The following is a 24,348-nucleotide window of genomic DNA, read 5'->3' as shown; positions in this document are numbered from 1 at the left end:
TTTTCAAAACTATGTTTATGAATATGGGTTTAATGTTTATGAATATGGGTCCCACAGACCCGAACATCATACAAGGGTTAATATCAACATTCTTGTTTACTGTAAATTAAACCCCATCTAATGCTGATCTTTTCTGCTTTACTATAATAAATCACACTCTCTGCACCCTGGGCAGAGGGATTTGGTGAGTTTAGGCAGCTTACGGCCTGCAGGATGAGATGAAGATGATGTGTCCTTCATCATCCCTTACCACCCTCTGAGCTTTTTCATCAAGCTTCCAATAAGCTGTGTCTACAGAGTAATTGGAGCCTCCATCATGCAGCCAGCAGACACATTATGACAACTCCGAGAATAAAGAGTAAAACAAGTAAGCTTGGATTCAGCAGCAAGATTAAGACTTTTTCGTCCAAAAGACTCTGGAGGGATCCAAATCAAAGCAAATTTGTTCACAGATTTTACATAATTTGTGTGCAGCTGTTTATAGAAATGGACGTACAAATGTTGTGTACAAATATGTAAAGCTTAATTTATCTATTTTAAAATCTCACAATCTTTAGAAAAGTACCGGTTTACCCAGATACTCTCGGTTTAGCCAGACTGGTAATTTTCATTTTTCGATGTGGCCTACTTTCACAAATAAAAAACCTGTAAAGACCACAGATGTTTTTGTTGTGACGGTTGTAAAACTGGGGCTACAACAAAAACAAGCTTAGTCGATCTACCAGGAAACACCGTGACTAAGTGGAGAGCCGGGAAGATGTGTCTTAGCAAATGGTTTATATTTAGGTGACTTTTTAGCTTTGCTCAAAAAAACCTTCTTGTTGTTTGAGGAACAAAAGTGTTTTTCTATTGAACTGGAAAATATTACACAGAGGTGAGTATTGTAATGCCAAGTAACTTTTCTTTAAACATATTTTTAAGGTAAACTACTAATACAGCCTGTAGTGGGACATCAAAATCTGAGGCTAGGAAGATAGTAATCTTAGCTAATTTGGCTAGTTTTGCTTATAATGAAATTTATGATTAATCCTGCTGAATGGGAATAGAATTATAGGACAAAAAAAATAGTCGTTATCAACAAGCAACCAACATGCCCTCTTGTTTGCTGACAAATGTCTGTGGTCATTTGCAATGGCGGTTATTAGGGTTCTTCCCATTATGGCGGTAGGATTACAGACGCACTGAAATATTGAGGTAAGTAACATATCAACCTCTTTAGTGAGAGCTTCAAACATGCAAAGCAGCCACGAACAACTGGTACCAATGCCTGTTTACATTTATGGCCCATTCATTGATTGACAGCCTGCAAATAGCTAAGAATATGCTACTGTTTTAGAAAAGCCATGGAGTTCATTTTTGTAGCAATTCAGATAAATCACAAACCAGCACCTAAATACACAGATTCAGAGGGACTGAACAAACAGAAAGAAAACAGCAAGCCCGTGTGCCAGTCATAAACCAGGCAGGACTGCTTTCTCACAGAGTCTCTTTTCACTCTCGACTCCAAAACTAACATTCCATCATTCGCTGGTCATCTGAGAGCCAGGCAGCAAGCAAGGAAGAAGAGAAACTTAGTCAGACTTTGTATGAATGTGTTAAAGTCAACCATGGAGAAGATGATGGGGATAAGGAGAATTGCAGCATGGACTTTGGGAGAATTTGAATTCTACATTGGACTGGTTTAGAGGTTGGAGGATTGCGTAGATTTCATCATTGATCTGCAATTAGCATTGCTGATGGTCTGGTGAGCAGGGAGTGCTGGCAGTGATTAACCAGCTTAGCTTCATTTCCCCCCAAAGCCATTGAGACCAAAGAGAAAGTGTCATACTTTGTATTGCTTCTTTAATTTTTTGGCCTCAAAAATTATTCCAAATCATTATTAGAGCATCAAGAATTTTGGAACAACTGCTGATGTAATCAACTGAAGAAGAAAACAAGTAAGACTCCAGATTAGCATCACTAATAAAGTATCACAGAAACTTACTGCATTGCTCTATTCAGCAAAAAGGTTTTTTTTTATGCAAGTTAGTAGCAGGGCCATAGTAATATCATGTATGCCTGAAATAGCACTTTTCATATTTTTCTTAGGAGTGTAACATAGGTCACCAAATTCTATAATATTGGCCTGGCAGTTGTTTTTACTACTCCATATATCACCAGATCTTCCTCGGATCTTCTAAGTCTTCTTTATGACTTAGTTTGGTTGTATCACAGAATTCTTTTATCACAGACTCATTATGAGTATTCCTCAAGGGTCTGTTCTTGGTCCATTTGTTTTCTTCCTGTACGAGCCACCAGATCTAATGGAATCTACAACCCCTGCTATGCTGATAACACACAAGCCAATTGTTTTTCCTTCATTCACCTCCAAGACTCTCAAAAGATATCTGACCAAGTTTCTGGCCTCTCTTACTGAATAAAGAATCATACTGTGAAACTTAGAACAAACCTATACTTGACCTCATTAACAAAAGCCAAAGAACCTTCTGAACTTCTCTGATCATACCAACCACTATGGAAAGGCATAGTATAGCAGCAAAAACAATAGTCAAGGTTTTTTATTAGTGTCCAGCAATGTGTTTGATAAATAGGCAGGAAGTAACCACCTGAATACCAGAACAAAGGAGTATTGAAGCATGTGAGACAAATCAAGCCATACCTCAAACAGTAAATGATGCAGAGGAGACGTTGATTAGGATCAGCAGAGCACTGATGGTCGGTCCATTTTTTTCTTTGGAATCAAACATGATTGTCTCAATTTTGGGTCAAACCAGGTCCTGCTAGAGGCTTTTAAGGAACCTGGTGTGAGTAGGAGGTTGAGTAGCACCTTCACATAGATGGGTGTCTGTTTTTAGCTTTGTAGGCAAACCGTTTTAAAATCTAATGCAGGTAGCTACAGGAAGGCAGTGTAGGAAGAGAAAGGTATCAGAGAGCTTGAAGAAATTAAGCACAATCATGCAGGTGCATTATGGATCAGTAACAGGGGTTGGGTGGTGTGCCGGAGAAGACCAGCCAGGATCAATTTGCAGTATTCTAGCCTTGAGATAACAACAGACTAAATAAGCAGCTGAATGGCCACAAACTCTTATTATACTTATTTTCAGCAAATCTTCTTGTTAAGCTCTATCTTCTGGTTTCCTTTCTACAAATCATTCAGAATACTGATATTCACCTGGTCACAAACTCTCTCACAAAATTCTCTTATCTGTACTCCCTTTGTAACACACTAGCACTTTTGCTTCTTAGCATTAGGGTTATTTTTTCAGTTTATAAATCCTTACAGATTCTCTAGGTACTTCATATCAGCGGAGCTTCAGACGACTGCATGTTTTCTAAGTCGCTCTGGATAACTGAGTCTGCCAAATGACCAAATGTAAATGTAAATCAATTCAACACTGAGCCAGAGTTTACTGTCTTTTCCTAAATGTATGTTGTGTGTAATCAATCAGACTCCTAAATTCAACAGTAAAAACAAACCCGATCCAGACGTAACCGCATAACTCATGATCATTGATCTATCGGGAGGCTCTTTAGTCTGTTTTGTAGAGAAAAATTTAATAATTCAGCCAATGTAACCTTCCAGTGTCGGTGCTTAATCAGTAATCCAGACATTTCAGAACTTAACACCAGCTCTGATATGTGCATTGAATGTAGCACTGTGTGGATTTTGTCTCACTCGTGAGTAATGGGGAAACCAGAACAGGATTTACTGACATATTCAGAGGTGATGTCATCGAATCCCGGTCCAGACTCCTGGCGTTCTATGATTTAATGAAGAATTCCTCATGCGCTCCAGCTAAAGGTAAAACAATACGAGGACATCAGAGACATGGAAAATAAAAGAAAACATTTTTCTACGTGAAAGCACATTTTGTTTTCAGTCTGTTTACAAAGCGATCCATTAATCCAATTAAGAGAAATCGGGACGTGGAAGAGGTTAGCGGGAGACACTTCAAAGACTTTTATTCATTAAATTGTCTCCCTTCAGGTGGAGATCATCAAAACATCTCAGGCATGGTTTCATTATGGTGAAAAATAGCACGAGCAGGAATGCTGTTTTGCCCCAAACTTGCACTTGAAGTCACCCAGAAAGCTTCACAGTTCAGTGGTAAAGTCTTTCCAAATCCTCGGGGGGGTGCAGTAACTACACACACACACACACACACACACACACACACACACACACACACACACACACACACACACAATCTCTGTGTCTATACTTTTAGGCAAAGATGCAAAAATGACAGACAGCCCAAAGGTCTGACCTCACCGAATAATAACAGACCTTCAGCTGTTTGCACAGTGAAGCAGAGGAGCACGAAGCAGAGGAGCCACGTGAGAGAGAATCGTCTCCATTATGACCCTCTCAGAGCGCAATAAACCCGCCTGCTGTACAAACAGGACCTTCCACAGGCCTGTAATAAAGCAAGACGCTCTTTTATCCTCCATCCTCGCGTAGATGCACACAGAGTTCTGGCACGTTATATATCAACAGTGTTTGAGGTAATAAATGACACATGTTATTCCAGAGGAGAGAAGAGGAGAAACAGCAAGACTACTTCAGAGCTACTAAACTGTCCTTGTGATCCCTTGTGATCGGCCATTATGCTCAAAGACAAGCTGAAATCAATGTATAGTCCAATAATTGAATTTTAGACCCTCAGAAAATGATCATGTTTAAATAAAAGTCCAAATCTAATGAGTCAGTCAAAGCATAAATTGGCATCGGGTATATTTGGCACTGGCTCAACAATGGTAGGCTAATGTAGCTAACAAGTGATGCACACAAGTCTCTTTAGTGATGTCACACTTGCCGATGTGGTGATATTGTTCCAACTAGAACAATATGTCCGCATATAGGTAAGCACTGACACGTTATGGACGGCAGCCATCTTGAACAACAGGAATGACGTTTTATTTCGTCCGGCTGTATGCAACGCCTCCCGAAGATTGAATGCAGAATTTTTACCTGCAACCTTGGAACTGGAACTTGAAATAATGTGGATGCCATGCAGAGTAATATTTGTATCAGTTCATTCATTCACATTAGTTGCTTATCTAATCCTTTGTAGGTAAGATATTCTCTGTAACTGGAATTGTAAATCTTGAGCCATCCATAGACTGGAGTCTATACAGGTAACTCGGGGTAAAAGGCAGGGGACACCCTGGACCAGGTACCAACCCATTGCAGGACACAGTCACACACTATGGACCATTTAGAAATGCCAATCACTCTACAAACATGACTGTGGACTGGCAGTGCAAACAGGAGAACCCAGAGTGATCCTCTGAAGCTTGGGGAAGACAAGCAAACTTCACACAAAAGAGGGAGGCAAGAATCAAACCCCATCCCCAGAGGTACAGAGCTAAAATACTACAATTATTCTTAGCAACTAGGTCGAGAAGTGTTTACTAAGAAAAATTAGAGACAAACTTCCATTACTGTATTCTATTACTGTGTTCCATTATTTTTAATATAAGAGGTAAATGTATTTTTTCTGATTGACTCCATATGAGGTAAAAAGTTAAAAGCGTTAAAAATAACTTGTGTTTAGTTGCACATGGCATCACCACCACCACCCCCAAGGCCTAACAAGAGAGATGGTGTAGATTTATTCTCAAGCTGCAGAAGATCCTGGCAAGCCGTTTGATTCCTTATTATGTCCATTTCACTGATTACTTCCTGTGTAAATACAGTTGTGCATAATCACTGTGTGAAATAAAGTGTTTGAGAAACAAAGTCAGTAAAAGGAGTATTGAGTCATTAAAGTCGTGATCAGAAACATGCCACAGCTGGGCCCGATGTACTACCACACTGGAACCAAATCTAGACTAACTCCACATCGAAAGGCTCTTATTTTCTCCGCTTAGTCACGCATGGAAACGGAAACAGCTCTCTTTCCACACACAAATCTCTAGGACTTGGCAACCGGCTGCACTCTCAGGCCTTGAAAAATCAGGTTCACAGGATTCATCTTATGCCAGGCTTATTAAGAGCTGCAAACAACCTCATCCAAACACGCACTCTTATTCACGTTTCCTTTTCACATATACATCTCACTTAGCGACACTGTTTCACACAGATGTATTGCAGGAGCTTGGCTAAGAGTTTTAAACTAAAATGTTTTTCTTTTTCTAAAACAGTTGGTTACTAATCCTGCACTTGGCGAGACTTGAAATGGATATAAATAACTCTACATGAATCTACACTTGTGTATGTTCTTTCTCCCAGCCAGTGATAAATGAAGATGTTATATAAAGTTTCTTTTGTATATATAAAGTTTGGATTGGATTGCAGCATCTGTCTTCTTATCTCCATGTTCAGAATAATACGCACTGTTTAAAGACTTTTATTTTCTCACATTATTCATCAACATATTGTGTAAAGTTCTTACTGAAAGTGAGTGAGTGTGAGTGAGTGAGTGAGTGAGTGAGTGAGTGAGTGAGTGTGAGTGAGTGTGAGTGAGTGAGTGAGTGAGTGAGTGAGTGAGTGAGTGAGTGAGTGAGTGTGAGTGAGTGTGAGTGAGTGAGTGAGTGAGTGAGTTAGTGTTTAAGTGAGTGAGTGAGTGTGTGAGTGAGTGAGTGAGTGAGTGAGTGAGTGAGTGTTTAAGTGAGTGAGTGAGTGAGTGAGTGAGTTAGTGAGTTAGTGTTTAAGTGAGTGAGTGTTTAAGTGAGTGAGTGAGTGTGTGAGTGAGTGAGTGAGTTAGTGAGTGAGTGAGTGAGTGTGAGTGAGTGAGTGAGTGAATTAGTGAGTGAGTGAGTGGGTGAGTGAGTGAGTTAGTGTTTAAGTGAGTGAGTGTGTGAGTGAGTGAGTGAGTGAGTGAGTGAGTGAGTGTTTAAGTGAGTGAGTGAGTGAGTGAGTGAGTTAGTGAGTTAGTGTTTAAGTGAGTGAGTGTTTAAGTGAGTGAGTGAGTGTGTGAGTGAGTGAGTGAGTGAGTGAGTGAGTGAGTGGGGGAGTGTTTGAGTGAGTGAGTGTGAGTGAGTGTGAGTGAGTGAGTGAGTGAGTGTGAGTGAGTGAGTGAGTGAGTGAGTTAGTGAGTGGGTGAGTGAGTGAGTTAGTGTTTAAGTGAGTGAGTGAGTGAGTGAGTGAGTGTGTGAGTGAGTGAGTGAGTTAGTGAGTGAGTGAGTGAGTGTTTAAGTGAGTGAGTGAGTGAGTGAGTTAGTGAGTTAGTGTTTAAGTGAGTGAGTGAGTGAGTTAGTGAGTGAGTTAGTGAGTGAGTGAGTGAGTGAGTGAGTGAGTGAGTGAGTGAGTGAGTGTGAGTGTGTGAGTGAGTGAGTGAGTGAGTGTTTAAGTGAGTGAGTTAGTGAGTGAGTGAGTGAGTGAGTGAGTGAGTGTTTAAGTGAGTGAGTTAGTGAGTGAGTGAGTGAGTGAGTGAGTGAGTGAGTGAGTGAGTGAGTGAGTTTTTGAGTGAGTGAGTTTGAGTGAGTGAGTGAGTGAGTGAGTGAGTGAGTGTTTAAGTGAGTGAGTGAGTGTTTAAGTGAGTGAGTGAGTGAGTGAGTGAGTGATTAAGTGAGTGAGTGAGTGAGTGTTTAAGTGAGTGAGTGAGTGTTTAAGTGAGTGAGTGAGTGTTTAAGTGAGTGAGTGAGTGAGTGAGTGAGTGAGTGAGTGAGTGAGTGAGTGAGTGTGAGTGAGTGTGAGTGAGTGAGTGAGTGAGTGAGTGAGTGAGTGAGTGTGAGTGAGTGTGAGTGAGTGAGTGAGTGAGTTAGTGTTTAAGTGAGTGAGTGAGTGTGTGAGTGAGTGAGTGAGTGAGTGAGTGAGTGTTTAAGTGAGTGAGTGAGTGAGTGAGTGAGTTAGTGAGTTAGTGTTTAAGTGAGTGAGTGTTTAAGTGAGTGAGTGAGTGTGTGAGTGAGTGAGTGAGTTAGTGAGTGAGTGAGTGAGTGTGAGTGAGTGAGTGAATTAGTGAGTGAGTGAGTGGGTGAGTGAGTGAGTTAGTGTTTAAGTGAGTGAGTGAGTGTGTGAGTGAGTGAGTGAGTGAGTGAGTGAGTGAGTGAGTGAGTGTTTAAGTGAGTGAGTGAGTGAGTGAGTGAGTGAGTTAGTGAGTTAGTGTTTAAGTGAGTGAGTGTTTAAGTGAGTGAGTGAGTGTGTGAGTGAGTGAGTGAGTTAGTGAGTGAGTGAGTGAGTGTGAGTGAGTGAGTGAATTAGTGAGTGAGTGAGTGGGTGAGTGAGTGAGTTAGTGTTTAAGTGAGTGAGTGAGTGTGTGAGTGAGTGAGTGAGTGAGTGAGTGAGTGTTTAAGTGAGTGAGTGAGTGAGTGAGTGAGTTAGTGAGTTAGTGTTTAAGTGAGTGAGTGTTTAAGTGAGTGAGTGAGTGTGTGAGTGAGTGAGTGAGTGAGTGAGTGAGTGGGGGAGTGTTTGAGTGAGTGAGTGTGAGTGAGTGTGAGTGAGTGAGTGAGTGAGTGTGAGTGAGTGAGTGAGTGAGTGAGTTAGTGAGTGGGTGAGTGAGTGAGTTAGTGTTTAAGTGAGTGAGTGAGTGAGTGAGTGAGTGAGTGTGTGAGTGAGTGAGTGAGTTAGTGAGTGAGTGAGTGAGTGTTTAAGTGAGTGAGTGAGTGAGTGAGTTAGTGAGTTAGTGTTTAAGTGAGTGAGTGAGTGAGTTAGTGAGTGAGTTAGTGAGTGAGTGAGTGAGTGAGTGAGTGAGTGAGTGAGTGAGTGAGTGTGAGTGTGTGAGTGAGTGAGTGAGTGAGTGTTTAAGTGAGTGAGTTAGTGAGTGAGTGAGTGAGTGAGTGAGTGAGTGAGTGAGTGAGTGTTTAAGTGAGTGAGTTAGTGAGTGAGTGAGTGAGTGAGTGAGTGAGTGAGTGAGTGAGTGAGTTTTTGAGTGAGTGAGTTTTTGAGTGAGTGAGTTTGAGTGAGTGAGTGAGTGAGTGAGTGAGTGAGTGAGTGAGTGAGTGAGTGAGTGAGTGTTTAAGTGAGTGAGTGAGTGTTTAAGTGAGTGAGTGAGTGAGTGAGTGAGTGATTAAGTGAGTGAGTGAGTGAGTGTTTAAGTGAGTGAGTGAGTGTTTAAGTGAGTGAGTGAGTGTTTAAGTGAGTGAGTGAGTGAGTGAGTGAGTGAGTGAGTGAGTGAGTGAGTGAGTGAGTGAGTGAGTGAGTGTGAGTGAGTGAGTGAGTGAGTGAGTGAGTGAGTGAGTGAGTGAGTGAGTGAGTGAGTGAGTGAGTGAGTGAGTGTGAGTGAGTGTGTGAGTGAGTGAGTGAGTGAGTTAGTGTTTAAGTGAGTGAGTGAGTGTGTGAGTGAGTGAGTGAGTGAGTGAGTGAGTGAGTGTTTGAGTGAGTGAGTGAGTGAGTGAGTTAGTGAGTTAGTGTTTAAGTGAGTGAGTGTTTAAGTGAGTGAGTGAGTGTGTGAGTGAGTGAGTGAGTTAGTGAGTGAGTGAGTGAGTGTGAGTGAGTGAGTGAATTAGTGAGTGAGTGAGTGGGTGAGTGAGTGAGTTAGTGTTTAAGTGAGTGAGTGAGTGTGTGAGTGAGTGAGTGAGTGAGTGAGTGAGTGTTTAAGTGAGTGAGTGAGTGAGTGAGTGAGTTAGTGAGTTAGTGTTTAAGTGAGTGAGTGTTTAAGTGAGTGAGTGAGTGTGTGAGTGAGTGAGTGAGTGAGTGAGTGAGTGAGTGGGGGAGTGTTTGAGTGAGTGAGTGTGAGTGAGTGTGAGTGAGTGAGTGAGTGAGTGTGAGTGAGTGAGTGAGTGAGTGAGTTAGTGAGTGGGTGAGTGAGTGAGTTAGTGTTTAAGTGAGTGAGTGAGTGAGTGAGTGAGTGAGTGAGTGAGTGTGTGAGTGAGTGAGTGAGTTAGTGAGTGAGTGAGTGAGTGTTTAAGTGAGTGAGTGAGTGAGTGTGAGTGTGTGAGTTAGTGTTTAAGTGAGTGAGTGAGTGAGTTAGTGAGTGAGTGAGTGAGTGAGTGAGTGAGTGAGTGAGTGAGTGAGTGAGTGAGTGAGTGAGTGTTTAAGTGAGTGAGTTAGTGAGTGAGTGAGTGAGTGAGTGAGTGAGTGAGTGTTTAAGTGAGTGAGTTAGTGAGTGAGTGAGTGAGTGAGTGAGTGAGTGAGTGAGTGAGTGAGTGAGTGAGTGAGTTTTTGAGTGAGTGAGTTTTTGAGTGAGTGAGTTTGAGTGAGTGAGTGAGTGAGTGAGTGAGTGAGTGAGTGAGTGAGTGAGTGTTTAAGTGAGTGAGTGAGTGTTTAAGTGAGTGAGTGAGTGAGTGAGTGAGTGATTAAGTGAGTGAGTGAGTGAGTGTTTAAGTGAGTGAGTGAGTGTTTAAGTGAGTGAGTGAGTGTTTAAGTGAGTGAGTGAGTGAGTGAGTGAGTGATTAAGTGAGTGAGTGTTTAAGTGAGTGTTTAAGTGAGTGAGTTAGTGAATGAGTGTTTGAGTGAATGAGTTTGAGTGAGTGAGTGAGTGAGTGAGTGAGTGAGTGAGTGTGTGTTTGAGTGAGTGAGTGTTTGAGTGAGTGTTTAAGTGAGTGAGTGTTTGAGTGAGTGAGTGTTTAAGTGAGTGAGTGAGTGTGTGTGACTGTTTAGTACAAGCTGTTTGATATTACCTATTTGGTAAAAGCTGTTCAGTATAAAAAAAAACACACAAACGAACACAGTAAAAGCTGTTTAGTATGAGCTGTTTGATATAAGCTTTTCACTAAGAGTCATTTTATTATGAGCTGTTCAGTATAAGCTGTTCGATATATGCTATTCAGTACAAGCTGTTCGGTATAAGCTATTAAGTACGAGCTGTTAAGTGTGAGCTGTTTGGTATGAGCTGTTCACTACGAGCTGTTCTGTATAAGCTATTCAGTACGAGCTGTTCGGTACGAGCTGTTCGGTATATGCTATTCAGTACGAGCTGTTCGGTACGAGCTGTTCGGTATATGCTATTCAGTACGAACTATTCAGTACGAGCTGTTCGGTACGAGCTGTTCGGTATATGCTATTCAGTACGAGCTATTCAGTACGAGCTGTTCGGTACGAGCTGTTTGGTATATACTATTCAGTACAAGCTGTGAAGTACGAGCTGTTCGGTACGAGCTGTTCGGTATATGCTATTCAGTACAAGCTGTGAAGTACGAGCTGTTCTGTATAAGCTGTTCAGTACGAGCTGTTTATTATACGCTGTTCAGTACGAGCTGTTCAGTATGAGCTTTTCAGTATAAGCTATTCAGTAAGAGCTGTTTAGTACAAGCTGTTCAGTAAGAGTTGTTCAATACTGTATGTTCAATAAAAAAATTGTTCAGTTTAAGCTATTCAGTATGAGCTGTGAGTATGAGTATGATATGACCCTGGGTTGAAGCAATCCAGCTGCTTCTTTGTCTTCGTGAGGTCTGAACATGTTTAAATCTCATACATTTTAGAGTCTTGTCCTGATGAAAGAAAGATGCAGGATGAGGTCCTGGTCCAGGGTCAGTGTTTTTTTTGAGCATGGGTCCAAGTCTGCACCTATTATATGCTTCCTGATCCAGGCCTAATGAACCGTAGATAGAGATGCCTGGAGTGTTAGCATTAACACTCGTGTCTGAATCCAGCGTCTGCACAAATAGCTCTTAGAAAACGTTCTGTCTGCTCGGTGATGGAGAACTTGGCTGCTGCATGAACAAGCTCAGATTTCATTTTTAGACTGATTCTTTTTGACTGAATTCTGGCGTGTAAGCCATTTGATTATATTCTGGGAGCTCAAAAAGTCACGCTCTCCTGAGAACCCTGAAATTTCCTGCTAATCAGACGAGATGATGGACAATCCTTTTGTTTGGGCCAAAAGGTGCAATTTCTCTAATTTCCGTTAAAATTGTAATGTTGTAACATCTGACCTTTAAGCTTCTAATCTCCAAGAGTTGATGGATTGATGATCTCCAGAGCTAGAAGATATTTTGTTGGGTTGTTGGGTTTTTTCCCCCCTAAGCTATATAATCAGAATCGGTACACAAGTGGAGACACTTTAACTGCTTGGTAAACTTAAAGGTACAGTCTGAATGTTACAAAGCACAGAAACTGGAGATCTCTATCTACAGTACTAGAATTTTCCTCCCCATTGTACTTTTCCTCTCTGTTTGTATTTTTTTTTTAATTCTTTATTTTTTTCTGTTTCCTGTTTTGTCATCAGTGTTTTGTTTTTAAATCGGTGACGCCATGTCTCACAAACGCAGAATATTTTTTCCTCACCAAAAAAAATTCCCTTCAGCTCTTCTAGTCATTGACTTGAAAAGCCATAATACAAAAATATTATTGTAATATTGCTAACAAAGTCATTATTATTCATCCTAAGAAGAGTCTGGTAGCAAACATGTCCATTATTTGATCTTGTTAGGACAATCTTTTACTAATATCATGTTGCAGGCTTATTGAGTGTGTTCTGAATCAGAAGAGGCTTCTGAGTTTCTAATCTAAACCAACACAAACTTCTTTACAGCTCATGTAAAGCAATAGCACCACCTGGTGGCAGCGTGTATTACACACAAGTCTAACTAACAACTAATTGATTTTTTGTTAGATCCATCCATTTTCTACCGCTTATCCAAACTACCTCGGGTAACGGGGAGCCTGTGCCTATCTCAGGCGTCATCGGGCATCGAGGCAGGATACACCCTGGACGGAGTGCCAACCCATCACAGGGCACACACACACTCTCATTCACTCACACACTCCAGACAATTTTTCCAGAGATTCCAATCAACCTACCATGCATGTCTTTGGACCGAGGGAGGAAACAGGAGTACCCGGAGGAAACCCCCGAGGCACGGGGAGAACATGCAAACCCCCCACACACACAAGGCGGAGGTGGGAATCGAACCCCCAACCCTGGAGGTGTGAGGCGAACGTGCTAACCACTAACCACCGTGCCTCCCCTTTGTGTTAGATAAATAAATTCCACAATCACAATTTTTCATTTTGAAATCTTTACTTTCACGCATCTTTTGTTTGAAATCTTTTTATTTTAGTATATATTTAAAATACTGACATATTTTGAAGTGTGTGTGAGAAAGAACACTGCACACACTACGTAATTCCAACCTCTGGGCTGAATCTGCTGAGTGCTAATGTAAGTATGCATTCCTAATAAAGTGGCTGGTGAGATGGACGACACAAGTAACTCAAATAACCACTCTGTACATCCACAGTGAACAGAAAAGCATCCCAGAATGCACTCCTGCGTGTGTGAGGTGGACATTGAGAGTACAGTAATAAATAATACATGCAACATTTTCTTAATGTCAGACTTTTATTAGTTAACTGCAATTTCTTTTCATTTAAAGCTCTTTACTAGAACACTGGGACATCAGTAAGGTTTCTACACATCGTCGTATCAGCCTTCACGTCGTAGCAGAGAATTAATACACTGAAAATACACTAGTTGTCCACGGTATGAATTAATACGGTTTGTTATTGACCACCGATGACCACGTTAGTACTCAGGAGATATCTCCAGACTAAAAGCAACGATCCATCTACAGAACATCAGAGAGAGCTGGAGTGTGAGAGAACAGAGCAGAGGAAGAGGAGGAGCTACTCAGTTACAGTTCAGCAGGTCAACGACAGCATGCAGAAGAATATGGAAAGTGTGTGTATGTAATGTGTGTGTGTGAAGGTTTGTGAGTTGGGTTTCATCCTGCTATTACTACTCATGACTTTCCGGGTATGTGTGTATGTTACCCTCGTCGTGTTGGAGTGTGTGTGAAGGATCCTGCTATTACTACTCATGACTTTCTGCGTGTGTGTGCGTGTTATCCTGGTGTGGTTGTTTGGTGTGTGTAGATGATTGTGTGTGTGTGTGTATGGTCAGGCTGCGAGTGGCCCGAGGCTGAGCTCTACGTGGTGTGTGAGCCAGATGAGCTCTACTGCAGGTTCTCCTTCCTCGCTCGGCTTGATGGGAGCCGCCAGGTTGCGGAAGTCGTGACGCATCTTGAAGGACACGGTGACGTCTCCGTCCTCGTACTGAGGGATCACTTTGATGAAGAATCCGATCTTGTTGGACTTCCGGAAGGCTACCACGCTTTGGGGACGAGAGAGAGAGAGAGAGCGAGAGAGAGAGAGAGGAGAAAAGAGAAAGAGGAGAAAAGAGAGAGAGTTATCATATGTTTATTTATTTTTGCAGATTATTTTTGCAGTTTATTTATTTATGTTTGCAGATCCCATGTGACTTCACTGAGAGGGAATCAGGAATATAGCACTGAGAGAGAACTAAAATAAAAGCAGTTCCTTTTAAAGGTGCAACAGGTAAATTCCTAATCTTCATTAGTGCTTCAGCCGGACACTTAACCAGAGCTGGGAAATAACTTAACGGAAACCTAACGGAAATCCAATGGAAACCCAACGGAAACCCAATGGAAACCCAACGGAAACCTAATGGAAACCTAACGGAAACCCAATGGAAACCCAACGGAAACCCAACGGAAACCCAATGGAAACCCAACGGAAACCTAATGGAAACCTAACGGAAACCCAATGGAAACCTAACGGAAACCCAAGACACCTTTAAGGATTTACAGAGTGAATAACAGTGAAAAACAGATTTTAAACTTTGTCCTCTTACTCTGGGTCGTCCTGGAAGTCCTGTGGCTCGGCCAGCTCATCATATTCAGCTGCTGCATCTTTCCCTGCCAGAACAAGCTCTTTTGCTGGCACTAACACCTACACACACACACACACACACATACACACACACACACACACACACACAACATAGGTTAGCCCATGACCTGTGTTTATACCACACACTCAACAGACACAATCCCATTCCATATCTGCTATTATACACTGATAGAACTGACTTTACCATTTTACTTCATCACCTGAACAAATGTTAACACACTGAAAAACATTTGCTTTGTTTAGAAATCGCTTGTGATGCCAAAGCCTACAAATAATCAATTTACCAACATTTCCACACAATGAACCATTAGATAATGAGATATGTTGTGTGTGTGTGTGTGTGTGTACCTTAGCTGTGCTGTTAATGTCATCAGGATCTCCGTCCTCACAGGTGAACAGGCTGACGTGAGTGATGCTCTCCACAGGGTTAGTCAGGGTCAGCAGCACCTGAGACTCCTGTTAGTAAGAAGATGCAGGAGAGAGGGGGGAAAAAGAGACAATAACATCCAGTCAGACCAACATCTGTGTATCGTTTGTAAAGACAGCTACAGATTTAAGATGGAATAAATGACTATTCTGTAGGGCAGTGGTCCTAAATTTTATAGTTGTAAGTTATAGAAAGTGAGGGGATATTTCAAGAATGCTTTAAGACAACGCTAAATATAAAAAAGTACTTTTGCAGCTTAGGAAGACCAGAGAAAACAGCAGAGCAGTGGCTTTGTGGCCTTTAAATTCACTAGATCTGTGAGTTCTGAATGTCTCACTGGCTTCTGGTCTTCCTCTGCTGATAAAGGGTGGAGCCAGAAAGTGCTTGGCACCCTGAATCGCTGCTCACTGATAATAATAATAATAATAATAATAATAATAATAATAATAAACTATACAATACTATAACACACAACTATTAAATTGTCAAGTAAATTAAATAAAGGCCTCAGTTTGTCCCTCATCCAGGGTTTAATCTGGAACATAGTGAGGCAGGAGCAGGAGGAACACTTGCCTTCATGTGACGCAGGTTTGGAATAGACATGATCCTCACTTCAGGGATGTAGCTCCTACACACAAACGGACACAGACACACAGACAGAAACACACACAAAGAAACACACACACACACACACACACACACACACACACACACAGAAACATACAACCATCATCATCATCATCATCATAAACTTGTGACAGTGCTGTGTGTGGCGGAGACACTGTGGTTTACTCACACAGCCACCAGCTGGATTTTAAACTTGATGGAGGTCGGGTTGAACTCGGGTTTACTCAGGTTGTGCTCACATTTCTGACAAACAAAGCAAAAGTGTTAAGAGAACTGAATAAAGCTGCATGTTGTCATGAGTGTGTGCGTGTGTGTGTGTTAGATACGAACTCTGCAGCGTAGCGAGCGCTTCATCAGCAAGTGCTTATGTTTGGGGTGAAGCTGAGACGCTCCTGCAGGCTGGAAATCGGGCTGAAGCAACCTTTGGCGAAGCGTCGTCACTGCACGCGCACACACACACACACACACACACACACACACACACACACACACACAACTGTGCTAAGGTCTCAGAAAAGCACTGACATGCTAAGACAACTTTAGTAATCTTTACATAAACAGAAATAAAACAGCGTGCACGTGTGTGAGACGCACCATCGGTCAGGTTAACAGGCCGTGTGTAATAGTCATCAGGTAGAGGCTCCACTTCATCTAGAGCCTGAGCTGGTTCAATACTGACCTCCTTCTGCTCCTCGCCTTCCTTCAGACTGCATTAGGACACACACAAACACGTTTAATGCTGGGAACGCACCCTCTCACAAACAGCTGAATATCCAAAGTCTCTGTCTCTGAAAGGTCACATGACCAGACACACAAGCTGATTTTTACTCAGTAATGAACAAATCTGTGTCTGACTCTTTAAACCATCATACAATATTAAAACCTGTGGTTACTCATAAGCCCCGCCCATCAGTTCATCAGTTGCATGTTATATACATAGGCCACAGCTTTATTTAACAGATTTATTCTCATATACATTTACATAAAACGAATAATGCAGATATTCTTAATCTAACACCCCGCCCCCCCCCAAAAAAAAAAGACGACTTATTTTTTAGGCCCAAGTTAAGGTTTTAAATATCAGTTTTGTTTAACTTTTTTTAGTACAATTGTGGTTATTATGATGATTTAATACCTGCTGTTGTTGTGCCCAGCTGTCTGGTTTAGTGATGATAAGTTATACTCACGAGAGTCCGTAGAGGGCGCTGATGGGAGCTCCGGACCTCTGCCTCTGGAGCCGTGTACCCAAGCCGTACTTCTCCTTTACACACAACACAAGCAAACCACCGTCAGACCAAACTAATCACTCACAGCACAAAAAAAAATCTAATCTGTCAAACAACAAATAATTAAAGAAACAAAGAAACAAAGCAAAGCCTTAACAGTAGCGTGTTAACCCAAGCCTCACTTTATCATGTCTTTATCGTGAGTCTTGCTCTTATTTGCCCACTAATCCCATCACATCTCCCTCTGACACAGCGTGATGTTATACCCTAAAGGGTGTTATTTAAAGTCTCATGTGATCACAGAAGCGCCTGAAACCAAAGACAGAAAGACCGAAAGACGTCTTTTCGCTTTAAACAGCGTGCGAGTGCAGTCGGAGACGGAGGTGTGAAGAAGTGCCACTCACCACAACGTGAATAGTGTGTTGCTAGGAAAAAGGAGGTGGAAGTGAAGGAGGAGGTGGTGGAGGAGGTGCAAACCAAAAAATCGGCGAGCACAAGCAAAGAAAGAGAGGAGACAAGAGAAAAGAAGCAGGTGAAACTTCAGCGCAGGCAGCAACATGGGAGACTTTCATTAAATCCCTGTAATACAAATCAAGCTGCAGATTAACAGGGTTAGAAATGAACAGGAAGAGCAGATTAGATATATTATAAAAAAATAAAAAAAATCACATGGACGTGCAGGTTAAAGTCAGACCCTGCTTTAACAGCAACAACAATAATAATAATAATAATAATAATAATAATAATAATAATAATAATAGTAAATTATTAATAAATAATAAAAAATATTACTAAAATAAATAAATTATAAAATAAATAAATAATAAAAATTATTTACAAACAAACAAACAAACAAATAAATAAAATAATAATAATAATGTCAGCCCCAGTCACGCATTGTATCCACTCTCACGGACATTATTTAAAAAAATATAATATTTTTGTAAATTAATGTGAAACACTGAAACTCTAAGTGATTTGTTGTTCTCTATATCTTTTACAAAAAAAAGTAATAATAAATACATTAATTATTTAATATGTATGCATATAAAATATACAAATATATATTATATATATATATTTTTTTTCTAATTATTATTTTACGTGGGTTTTCTCCCCAAAACTGTCTATATTGTGTATATCCAGAATACACAAAATAATTTCAAACCTATTAACATTTCATATTTAAACGGTATCAAAATTTATATTTCATGCCATTTTAAAGAAAAAAAAAACAAGCTGAGTGTATACATCCGAATGAGTGTATAAATATTTCCCACACGAAAGGGTTTGAACTCGTTAGTGTGCGCAGAGAGATTCTGTAAAGGAAAACAGTTACAGCAGATAAAGCAGTTTTACATGAAAAGATCGAAACAGAAAGAATTGTGAACGTGTCAGAGTTAGCCACAGGAAATTAGCCAGCTAGTCACGTTAAATGTGAATTTTTGGGGGAGGAATTAGTATGAAGACAGATCAAGAATATATTTGCTATAAATAAATAAATAAATGCTGTAAATAAATAAGTTTTACTGTATTAAAAAAAAGCACTAAGAAGTCAAGTGTTGTGAGGTCATAAAATATAATAGCCAATCGAGTTCAAGTATGCAAATGAAAGGCCATGAACTGCTTACCAGGGGACGAGGTAAAGAGAGGTGACAAATTCACTTGTAGATAGTCTTGGCAGATAATTAATGACTGTCTGTGTGTGTTTGTGTGTTTGTGTGTGTGTGTGTGTGTGTGTGTGTTTTACATGCAAGTGTGTGTGTGTTTTACATGCAAGTGTGTGTGTGTGTGTTTTACATGTGTGTGTGTGTGTTTTACATGTGTGTGTGTGTGTGTTTTACATGTGTGTGTGTTTTACATGTGTGACCGTGTGTGTGTGTTTGTGTGTGTGCCTACCGAGAAGGCCTGAGGCATGAACGGACGTCTTCGAGCCAGTTTCTTTCTGTCTCTCTCCAGCTTCTCTCTCTGGGCCAGGTGTTGATAATACTCGATCAGTTTATTGATCTGAGGAGGCGACGTGTGCAGAGACACAGACAACATTGTGTTCAGGATGTAACATCAACAAAACAGAAATAAGGTATAAACAAAGTTGAAACTCTTCACTGCGATGCTGAAGGAATCACTAACCCTCTGAGTGTAAGGATTCTCTGGTTCCTGCCATCCTCCACTGGCTACAAATCACACACACACACACACACACACACACACACACACACACAGCATACAGGATGAATAAAGCTTTAACCTTAATGTCTGATGTCTGGGTTTCTTCCTTCCAAGCTTCATTTACATAATGTCTCTCTACACCTGACCACCATGTAGGAGAAGGAGAATGAAGAGCAGCTCCTCACCCACAGACTTGTCCGCCATGCCAACGTCACGCGACGTCCACCGGCAAAAGCCACAGGCGAGGTAATAAGCCTTCTTCATGGTGGTTTTGGTCGGGTCATCGGGAAGCGGCGTTGGGATGTTGGTGGCTCGCGTGGACAGTGTGTGCATACAGCATGGGCAGTCGAAACAATTCGCACATCTGGGAGTTTAAGAGCATAAAAACACACAGAGTGGCTCGGGTGTTCAGCAACATATACGCGTGTGTTAATGTTATCCAGGTTTATCCAAAAAAAGTTTGTGATTCCGAAGACTTTTTATTAGTTTTCCTCACACAACACATCATGCTTATTGCTCAGCTTTTAAGAAGTTTAATCACAATTTATTTAATGAAAAAAATTGTAGTAAATAAAAATAATAATAAAATGTTATATTACCGGTTCTTCTTGAGCTTTGCCTCAGCTGATGGCATGCTCTCCAAACAACTGGGGCAGTAATGAGAGTCAACCTAAAATCATACACACACACACACACACACACACACACACACACACACACACACACACACACACAGAGTAAATATTCATGAACAGCACAAGAAACTAAAAATAAAAAGGACATTAAAATTAAATAAAAAATATATAATAAATCATTACTTTAATATGTTAATAATAATTTACTATGTTAATAATAATAATAATAATAATAATAATGATAATACTTTAAAATGTTACTAATAACAATAATAAGAAGAATACTTTAATGTGTTAATAATAATAATAATTAAATATGATAATGAAAAATATGTATGATAATAAATGATAATATTTTAATAACAATAATAATTTAATATGTTAATAATAATACTACTAATAATAATAATACTTCGTGTTAATAATAATAATAATACTTTAATATGGTAATGAAAAATAATAATGATAATAAATAATATAATATTTCATTAATAATAATACTAATAATAATAATAATATTTTATATTTTATGTATACAGTATAATAATAACATTATATATTATATATGTATACAGACTGTATTATTTACATAATGTATAAATTATAAATAAATGTATTATATAATTAGATATGAATTAGACGGGTGTGGTGATGTTTAGCCACATCACACTTTAGCTAACCGGATAGCTAACCAGTAAAATGTGCTTAAATGGATATAAAATATATCATGTATCAGACAATTTTACAGAATAAATATAATGTTTACTATATTAAAAAGACAATATGACAATAGATTGTCGAACTAATTTCACCAAATGTGTCATTTCGATAACCGTCAAACTAGCTTAGCAAGCTAGGCTAATGAACGCCCATCGAAAAAACAGCGAAACAGATACCTGAGCCGACCAATAGAATCCGGAGATTTCAACAATGCGCATGATTGACACGTGATGTAGCCAATCGGCCCCTTAGGATAGACTGAAATGTAGGCGGGCAAATGCCATACTAGATGCTATTATATTCACCCGTATTAGGCGTCCATCGTGTCGTTAAATTGTTGTGTGAGAAAGAAGGTGGAGAAGATACTCACTTCATGTGACACGCACTCCAAAGAGCGCAGCTCGCTGCAGTATCGGCAGAAATAAAGCTGAGAGAGCGGAGCGCGTATCTTCTTCTCTCCGCGCACCAGATAAATCACTCTGTCGGGCTGCAGGAGAGACGCCATGTCTGTACAATGGCGCTTGTTTTCTCTCTCAGAATTATTTTTCCCACCCGTGTTGCGACAAGCCCCGCCTTCTGCTTTACGATTGGGCTAGTCGTTCTGACTGACAGGAGATTTGTCGAATAAGCTTAGATTTGAGAGAGAGGACTAGCCAGTCCAAGCACAGAATTTGTTCTGCTTATATACTTGACTCAATACCGCCTCCTGCTGGCAGTAGAGAAGGAAAGGAAGAACTGAATATGTTTTATATCGCGCATTATTTACAATGAGCTGCCATTTTATCAGCTAAGACTATATATAGACTGTTATTTTCAGTGTATTTATCCTCTGTCCTCTTCCCCTTCCACCAGTCAGCTGATACTTGGTTTTAGTCTCAGGAAAAAAAAGTCTTCATGTGGATGAATTAAAAAATCTACACCTCAGACATACCTAAATGTTTATGTCCATAATGTTATATGCCCGTTAGTCAAGTCCAGAAGCTTTTATTGTCATTTCAACCATATATAGCTGTTGCAGTACACAGTGAAATGAGACAACGTTTATCCAGGATCGTGGTGATACATAAAGCAAAGACAGGGCTAAGGACATGTAAGTAGTCCTAGCCACATGAAGTGCATCTGTGCAACTGGGTGCAAACCGTGCAAGACAAAAGACAAAAAGACAGAAAGACAGTGCAGGACAAAAGACAAACAAGACAGTACAGGACAAAAGACAGTGCAAACAAAAAATACAAGACAATACACAAAATACACTAAACAGAAACAGCGGCAGTGTAAATACTGTATGTTTAACAATATTGCTTATGTACCTTTTTCCAGACAGCAGTAGGGTGAAGTGTGTGTGTGTGTGTGTGTGTGTGTGTGTGTGTGTGTGTGTGTGTGTGTGTGTGTGTGTGTGTGTGTGTGTGTGTGTGTGTGTGTGAGGGATGTGTGGGGTGAAGAGTGTGTGTGAGGGATGTGTGGGGTAAAGAGTGTGTGTAAGGGGTGTGTGGGGTGTGTGGGATGAAGAGTGTGTGAGGGATGTGTGGGGTGAAGAGTGTGTGTGAGGGGTGTGTGTGGGGTGAAGAGTGTGTGTGAGGGGTATGTGGGGTGAAGAGTGTGTGTGAGGGATGTGTGGGGTGAAGAGTGTGTGTGAGGGATGTCCAATTCAATTTCAATTCAATTCAAGTTTATTTGTATAGCGCTTTTTACAATAGACATTGTCTCAAAGCAGCTTTACAGAACATAAACATAGAGCAGAAGGTAAACATAATTAATGATAAAGGATGTGTGGGGTGAAGAGTGTGTGTGAGGAGTATGTGGGGTGAAGAGTGTGTGTGAGGGATGTGTGGGGTGAAGAGTGTGTGTGAGGGATGTTTCAATTCAATTTCAATTCAATTCAAGTTTATTTGTATAGCGCTTTTTACAATAGACATTGTCTCAAAGCAGCTTTACAGAACATAAACATAGAGCAGAAGGTAAACATAATTAATGATAAAGGATGTGTGGGGTGAAGAGTGTGTGTGAGGGATGTGTGGGGTGAAGAGTGTGTGTGAGGAGTATGTGGGGTGAAGAGTGTGTGTGAGGGATGTGTGGGGTGAAGAGTGTGTGTGAGGGATGTGTGGGGTGAAGAGTGTGTGTGAGGAGTATGTGGGGTGAAGAGTGTGTGTGAGGGATGTGTGGGGTGAAGAGTGTGTCTAAGGGGTGTGTGGGGTGAAGTGTGTGTGTGAGGAATGTGTGGGGTGAAGCGTGTGTGTGAGGGGTGTGTGGGGTGAAGAGTGTGTGTGAGGGGTGTGTGGGGTGAAGAGTGTGTGTGAGGGGTGTGTGGGGTGAAGAGAGTATCTGAGGGAACTCTTACGGGTTCTCTTACCACTGCTATGCTGATGATACACAACTTCTGTTTCGGATCTCAGCACGTCTCACAGAAATATCATCATGGATGACGGCTCATCAGTTAAAGCTGAATCCTAGCATAACTGAACTGCTGATCATCAGGTGATTCATCCCCAGGTCATGATCAATATCCCTGCATAACGATCTGATCTCCCCTTCAGCCACAGCTCACAACCTTGGGGTCACCATGGACAATCAACTGTCCTTTTCCTCTCATGTTCTTAATGTGACTCGCTCATGTTGGTTCCTTCTCTACAACATTAGAGACTTGTTCAGTCTCTTGTCATCTTAAGACTGGACTACTGCACTTCACTGCTTGTGGATCTACCTATAAACGCACTTCATGAAAATGATCCAAGATTCAGCTGCACGACTAGTTTTCAACCTGCCTAAGTGAACCAGAGTTCATGCATTCAATGATAGAGACTTAAACACTTTTGATTTTGTACGTCGCTCTGGATAAGGGCATCTAAATTTAGTTTTGATTCTGATTCTATTTTATTTTGATTCTTGGTTTGATTCTATTTCCTTAAGATACTATCTGATTCTGATTCTTGTTTTGATTTTATTTTGAATTTCATTTTAATTACGATTTAAGTTCAATTTAACTTTGATTCTGATTCGATTTCCCTTCACGTTTTATTCGAATCCGATGCTGATTTTATTTTGATCCTCATTTTGCTTTGGTGCAGATTCTATTTTGATTCAGATTTTGATTCCCATTATTATTTTTATTTTCCGAATTCTAGTTGAGTTTCATTCTCATTTTAATCCGTTTATCCTTCTTTTTTTCCTCCTCTGTGGATTTTAAAGTCTGAATCGAATTAAAGCGCGTTATTTTCAGAGATTCGTTCCTGTAGTGAAAGTCAAGTTTCTGTACTAAAATTAATTTTAGAATTAGTAAATTCTCTCTAAATCTATTTATGTGCATGTCAGGATTGCTAAGTATCTTTTTTGTGTGTTTAAGTGATAATGTCCCGTTGACACGGGTCTCCTCAGGGAACAGAGCAACCTGTTATACAAACAGGAGAGAGAGTTGATCTGAGTTCAGACACACAGCAGTGTGGACACACAGGAGCAGAGTAAATAAGGGATTTATGGAGCTCACTGTTTCCCTCTATGGCAACACAGAGCTTTTAGATGTTATTAGCAGGATGTTATTTATGGAGTCGGTTATCATTTAGGCTTTTACCTCTTTTTTAATTAAAAAAAAAACTTGAGTCTTGAGCCATGAAGGCATCTCAGAGAGCAGGATCGGCTTTGATATCAACATTTATTTTCAAGATACAAACATTTGTGTGGAGGAAAAAAACGATCACCTCAAATATTTAGGAAACACTACAAATTGTTAAAGTCCTGAGTGTCTACTTTTATATGAGCTTCATATTAACACCACTTTGGAGCGAGACATGAAGAAGACGTTCAGTATCGAACAGGAAAACACAAAACAGAAGCAGACTCCATTTAACTCTGTTAATAAGAGATGGGGGGGGGGGGGGATTTTATCATGTTTGTGAACAGTCTGTGCACGACTCCCACACAGGGACAAAGACCACCGTCCCCCATTTTACAAAATAACTCATCAGAGAACTGGACACACACAAGATCGCTATCTTTAAATATTCACCCCCCTTT

General features: G+C 40.5%; 1 protein-coding gene across 2 annotated transcripts; it reads right to left on the bottom strand.

Annotated features, from left to right (window-relative positions):
• Nucleotides 1–13,147: 13,147 nt before the first annotated feature.
• dctn4 (dynactin 4) lies at nucleotides 13,148–20,968 on the bottom strand. Of its 2 annotated transcripts, XM_027163484.2 has the most exons (14): nucleotides 20,711–20,968; nucleotides 19,585–19,655; nucleotides 19,171–19,349; nucleotides 18,947–18,990; nucleotides 18,716–18,823; nucleotides 17,221–17,241; nucleotides 16,778–16,851; nucleotides 16,185–16,297; nucleotides 15,921–16,030; nucleotides 15,760–15,833; nucleotides 15,537–15,591; nucleotides 14,885–14,992; nucleotides 14,478–14,575; nucleotides 13,148–13,937 (listed from the first exon to the last, which is right to left on the bottom strand). In XM_027163484.2, the coding sequence occupies exons 1-14, from the start codon at nucleotides 20,843–20,845 to the stop codon at nucleotides 13,724–13,726; spliced, it is 1,404 nt and encodes a 467-aa protein (XP_027019285.1). In that variant the 5' UTR covers nucleotides 20,846–20,968; the 3' UTR covers nucleotides 13,148–13,723. The 2 variants fall into 2 exon arrangements, with proteins under 2 accessions (XP_027019285.1, XP_027019286.1); XM_027163485.2 differs by lacking the exon at nucleotides 17,221–17,241 and having other exon boundaries at nucleotides 20,711–20,964.
• Between the last annotated feature and the right edge of the window lie 3,380 nt (nucleotides 20,969–24,348).

This window comes from Tachysurus fulvidraco, chromosome 10 (assembly GCF_022655615.1).
Source record: "Tachysurus fulvidraco isolate hzauxx_2018 chromosome 10, HZAU_PFXX_2.0, whole genome shotgun sequence".
Classification (NCBI taxonomy): Eukaryota; Metazoa; Chordata; class Actinopteri; order Siluriformes; family Bagridae; genus Tachysurus; species Tachysurus fulvidraco.
Note: the sequence above shows the minus strand (reverse complement) of the source record. Positions and strands in the feature narration are given on the sequence as shown.

Coding starts and splice junctions, on each gene's coding strand:
- dctn4 (XM_027163484.2), bottom strand. CDS start 20,845: ATGGCGTCTCTCCTGCAGCCCGACAGAGTGATTTATCTGGTGCGCGGA. Junction 16,031..16,184: donor GCCTGTTAACCTGACCGATG/GTGCGTCTCACA, acceptor GTGCGCGTGCAG/TGACGACGCTTCGCCAAAGG. Junction 14,993..15,536: donor CAAACCTGCGTCACATGAAG/GCAAGTGTTCCT, acceptor TCTTACTAACAG/GAGTCTCAGGTGCTGCTGAC.